Source organism: Papilio polytes, unplaced genomic scaffold (genome assembly GCF_000836215.1).
Source record: "Papilio polytes unplaced genomic scaffold, Ppol_1.0 DF823835.1, whole genome shotgun sequence".
In the NCBI taxonomy this organism is placed as follows: Eukaryota; Metazoa; Arthropoda; class Insecta; order Lepidoptera; family Papilionidae; genus Papilio; species Papilio polytes.
This window is the reverse complement of record NW_013525369.1, coordinates 2056093-2060595: the sequence shown is the minus strand read 5'-3', so window position 1 is coordinate 2060595 and position 4503 is coordinate 2056093. Positions and strand designations below refer to the sequence as shown.

The 4503-nt window shown below is 34.1% G+C and overlaps 2 protein-coding genes across 2 annotated transcripts in view; both read right to left on the bottom strand.

Moving 5' to 3' along the window:
• LOC106103210 (kynurenine/alpha-aminoadipate aminotransferase, mitochondrial) overlaps window positions 1–2963 on the bottom strand; it is a 27799-nt gene extending 24836 nt beyond the window's left edge. Inside the window, exon 1 of the mRNA XM_013282901.1 lies at window positions 2572–2963. Coding sequence (XP_013138355.1) covers window positions 2572–2816 — 245 coding nt within the window. The 5' untranslated portion in view covers window positions 2817–2963. The remainder of the gene's footprint in view (window positions 1–2571) is intronic.
• A 391-nt stretch (window positions 2964–3354) lies between these two features.
• Window positions 3355–4503, bottom strand: part of LOC106103231 — a 3158-nt gene continuing 2009 nt past the window's right edge. The window contains exon 6 of the mRNA XM_013282924.1: window positions 3355–3886. Coding sequence (XP_013138378.1) covers window positions 3791–3886 — 96 coding nt within the window. The 3' untranslated portion in view covers window positions 3355–3790. The remainder of the gene's footprint in view (window positions 3887–4503) is intronic.

Genomic DNA, 4503 nt, shown 5'->3' with positions numbered 1-4503 from the left:
ACGTAAACACAGCCACGCATCAAGTCACGCACTTAATTTGCGATTACGCAAATCTTATGTTGTTACATAATCCTTACATAATAAAACATATTTTGTATAATTTTTTATTAAAGTTTTTACTCACACTATGTTTACAATGTGGAACTAACGTAGTGTTAGTTAATGTGTAGTATAGATACTTAGTTTAAATAAAATGTTATTGTTGTAATTTATTTTAAATGATAAATACATGGTTGAAGTTTTGATACTTTAAGAAAGTATTGCATGCAGAACCGCGGGCGACCAATAGTGTTTGATTTCTCATGGAATAGATAAATAAATATAAATCTATCTATACTATTTTAATAAAGCGTAAACACACATTTCTTTGTTGCCTAAGATGTCAGCAATTACACGATATTTTTGAATAATTCCTTTTTTTAATAAAAAGCCCTACACTTACGTCACGCTTTAGGCTATTTATTTTCACACCATTAAACTTAGGGGGTTAATATTTTAGATAAAAACCTTAATGCGGGAAAGAGATCATAAGTTGCTGCCAACATCAAGAAAGACAGATTCCTAAGGTTTGTCATGTCATGTCATTTTTACGTTTGCTATTGATAATTTGACAATTGTAAACAATAAATAATTTCATGCGGATGAAGCCGCACTGGAACAGCTTATTGAATAAAAATGACTCGACTCGAAAGAGGTTCATTGTCATTGAGTTGAAATAAAAAGTTCAAAGTCGCGGCCGAATGACATAACAAGTTGCAAATACAAAAACAATATTTAAAACGTTTCTATAGTTAATTATATTAGAAGGAAAAATATGTCCTATCTTATCTTATTATTAATACATTGTTGAAAGAAAATAAAAAAAATGTTTAAAGCAATAAAATAAAATGTAAAATTTGTTTAAAAACTGTGCACATAAAAAACGACAGCAAACCGTAGCCAAAAGGGGTAAGCAGAGACTGTGCATATGAAGTGTAACTATGACAAACATTTTATAATGTTTGCCAAATTTCGCATTCGTAATTTTCATTGAAGTTGCTCGCTAAAAAAAATAGACCCCCAGATGTGCGCAGATTTGACCGCGTCAATCGCACGGTCACCTTCCCGACGCGACGTGTTCACTGTTTCACACCGTCTTAACATAACCTGTTCCAATGTTAATATTTAATTTCGTTAACACAATGTCCGTCTGTCGACTGCGTAGTAAATATTTGGAATGTGTATAAAAAATGATCGCACTAATCTTAATGTTCTACTGTATGTCGTATTAAATATATATTTTTTTGTTATCAAATAATTCTCGTACTGCTTCTACGACATAATCTTGTCGATATCAAAAACTGATAGATCAAGACCAGTCAGTCGTTAGCCACCAGTCTAAGACATACAAGTCTCGCCGCTCGCTGCTCGCCGCTCGACGTGCAGAACAAGTTTAGGCGAGTCTCTCGCAAAAAACTTCAAATTCTTTCCTACATTTCGATATACTGGCTCTTAACAAATTTCCTGTAACCGTTTACCAGATTGTAACACGATTTTCTTGATTCTCGTCTCGAATGTTACAAATTGAACTGAATTATTAATGAAACGGAAAAATTTTAAAACAAGCATTTGGTCAACCTCTCACAACTACCAAATTTTCGTTACAGCCCTCTTAACGTAAGTTCATTAAAAGGGATCCCCAAGCTTACGCTATCGCTAGTAGGATTAGAACCCTCTTTGTTTACAAATGTAATATTGTTATCTAATATTCATGAAATTAAAATGTCTTCGAAGTCAGCCACGTATTTAAGACATCAACGCTATTAAAGCTTTTGTAAAAGCTACGACGTGTATTTGCAAGCATTTTATTTCGTTACTAGCTATTCCTGTGCGAGTTCATCCGCATAAAATTATGAAAATTTAATTTTATTGTTTACATTTGTCTAAATTATCAATTGCAAATGTCAAAATGACGTGACATGATGACAAACCATGGCAACCTTGCTTCCTTGATGTTGGCAGCAACTTATGATCTCTTTCCCACATTAGGGTTTTTATCAAAAATGTTAACCCCTTAAGATTAATGGTTATAGCCTAAAGCGTGACGTAAGTATAGGGCTTTTATTAAAAAGAGAACTATTCAAAAATATGCTGTGATTGCTGACATCTTAGGCAACAAAGAAGTGTGTGTTTACTCTTTATTACAATAAGTATAGATTACCACAACTTTTAAAAGTAACAACATAACAAAATTCGTTGTTACATCATCTCATTGTGTGTAATAATTTTCCCGCGTAAATCCTTTTCATTGTTTTTTGTATATGAGTACATCAAGTTTTACGATAACAAATAGATCAACCAATATTATTAAAGCAAAATAAAACAACGTAAATAATCTTACTAATATTATAAATGCGAAAGTTTAGAAGAATGGATGTTTGTTAGAGTTTGTAGACAAAACGGCTTAACGGATATCCATAAAATTTGGCAGATATAGAGTATAGTCTAGAAGACATATGCTGCTTTTTTTATTTGTACGCTGATGGAGTCGCGGGCGAAAGTTAGTAATGATAATAAAATGTAAGTTATTAAAACTTACTTATTTGTCGTGTAACAGCGGGCTCTCTCTTCATGGCCCTCTTGCTAATGAACCTTGTGTAGTCGTCCTCACTCAACTTGGGGTACTTGTCTAGCTCCCAGGGCGTGTCGCTGTAGAACTTCAGTATCTCCGGAGTGTCGTCTGAATATCGAACCTTTGACAGTTCGTATGAAGACCGCACATCGAGTATTTTTTTAAATAACTTCGAATTAAATCTTAATTTTGATGGCGAAAACATGTTATTCGAAGTCTGTTTGATTTTTTATTGTATCTTTATCTTGTTGTAATTGTAATATATTAATGTGTTAATTTGGAATTTTTTGTAGGACACGTCTGAGGTCCGCAAAGTAATGTGCCAAATTGTCCTCTAGCGCGCCGCCGCCGCTGCCGCCGCCGCCGTTATATCGTGTTATGATAATACGTACTAGTATATCACATACTCATTTATATATGTTTACATTATTTTTGGCGATGTCATTTATCACAACTAGCTGCAGCCCGCGACTATGTCCGCAAAGAATAAGCGAGCGTCACTGCTTTTGTCTCAAAAATGTTCGAAGAAAGTTTTTTTTGTGTAAATAATATTATTTTTAAACACATTTTCTGTGGAGTCCTCAAAATATGTCGTAGATATTAGAAATTCTTCAATTGTTATGATAAAATGTTTTAAATTACCAGTATTTTAGGAAATAAAAACCAAGGTCAATAATGTATGAAACAGAAACAATTTATAACGTTTTCTCACTTAATTATTTTTATTGTAAAAGAAAGAAATAGAATGTTATGGAAGTAAGATTTTTTATTACATTTGTATGTGACAGCTCAGCGTAGTCTTGTGTATTCAAATTTATATCTCTTATCTTTTTTAATTTACATAACATTCTTTAATACTTAGAAACTCAATCATAATTAAGATATACTAAATGTGTATAATTTTTCTTCATTGCGACCTCCTGAGGGGCAACAACGGTATAGATATAGTGCGATAAACTTATTTGTCTCGTTAAAAGTGGCGCCGGCATTGTGCTATCGGAAAATATGTAAAACTTACTTGAACATAAAAGTAACACAAGACAGATGTAACATGACAAGGATTTTGTAAAGATTTTCTAACATAGAGTGGAGGTAGTTATATATTATATACTATTGCGTTTTTTTCACTTATGCCCAGGTCAGATTAGTCGCACTAATCTCAACATTAGCTCCTGTTTGTCACGTTGCTATCAAGGCTTGACAGTTCTGGTGTGAGCAGGCGTGGAGTTGGAGCTCGCAGACGACGTCAACGCCACACTCGGAGGAGGGAACTCTCTGCAATAAGTAAACAAAACTGATTACCTACATCGACATAGAAAATGGTACACAGTTAGCGTCCCATTGAATGTCTATTAAAATAATAAATACCAATTAGTACGAGTACTTTGTTAGTGGAGTACGCTTCACGACTGACGCTTAAAAACTTGAATTCTCTAATCAGCATAAGGACCAGAATAGATGTATGCATTTGTCTTGTCTATACGCCAGAGTCCGGTTTGAGAACAAATCTATATATTACAAAAATACAAAAATATAATTCTTTCCTCTTTATAATTTTAGTATAGGCAAAGAACTATGGGAACTTATGGTACCAACCACGGCGCGATGTCCCAATCTAACAACGCCATCTAGTCCGTGTTGCTGAAAACTTTGATTGTATTTAAATCTTTCTAATGTTATAAATGCGAAAGTTTGGACGAATGGATGGATGGATGTTCGTTAGAGTTTGTAGCCTAAACGGCTAAACGATTTCGTTGAAATTTGGCACAGACATAGAAGATAAGACAAAATTAAATAGCCTATGTGCTAGTATTTTAATGTGTCTTCAGTCTTCAGTAGGATACGTACAGTGTGAGAGCGCGGGGCGGCGCGGGGCGCGGCGGGGAGAGCGG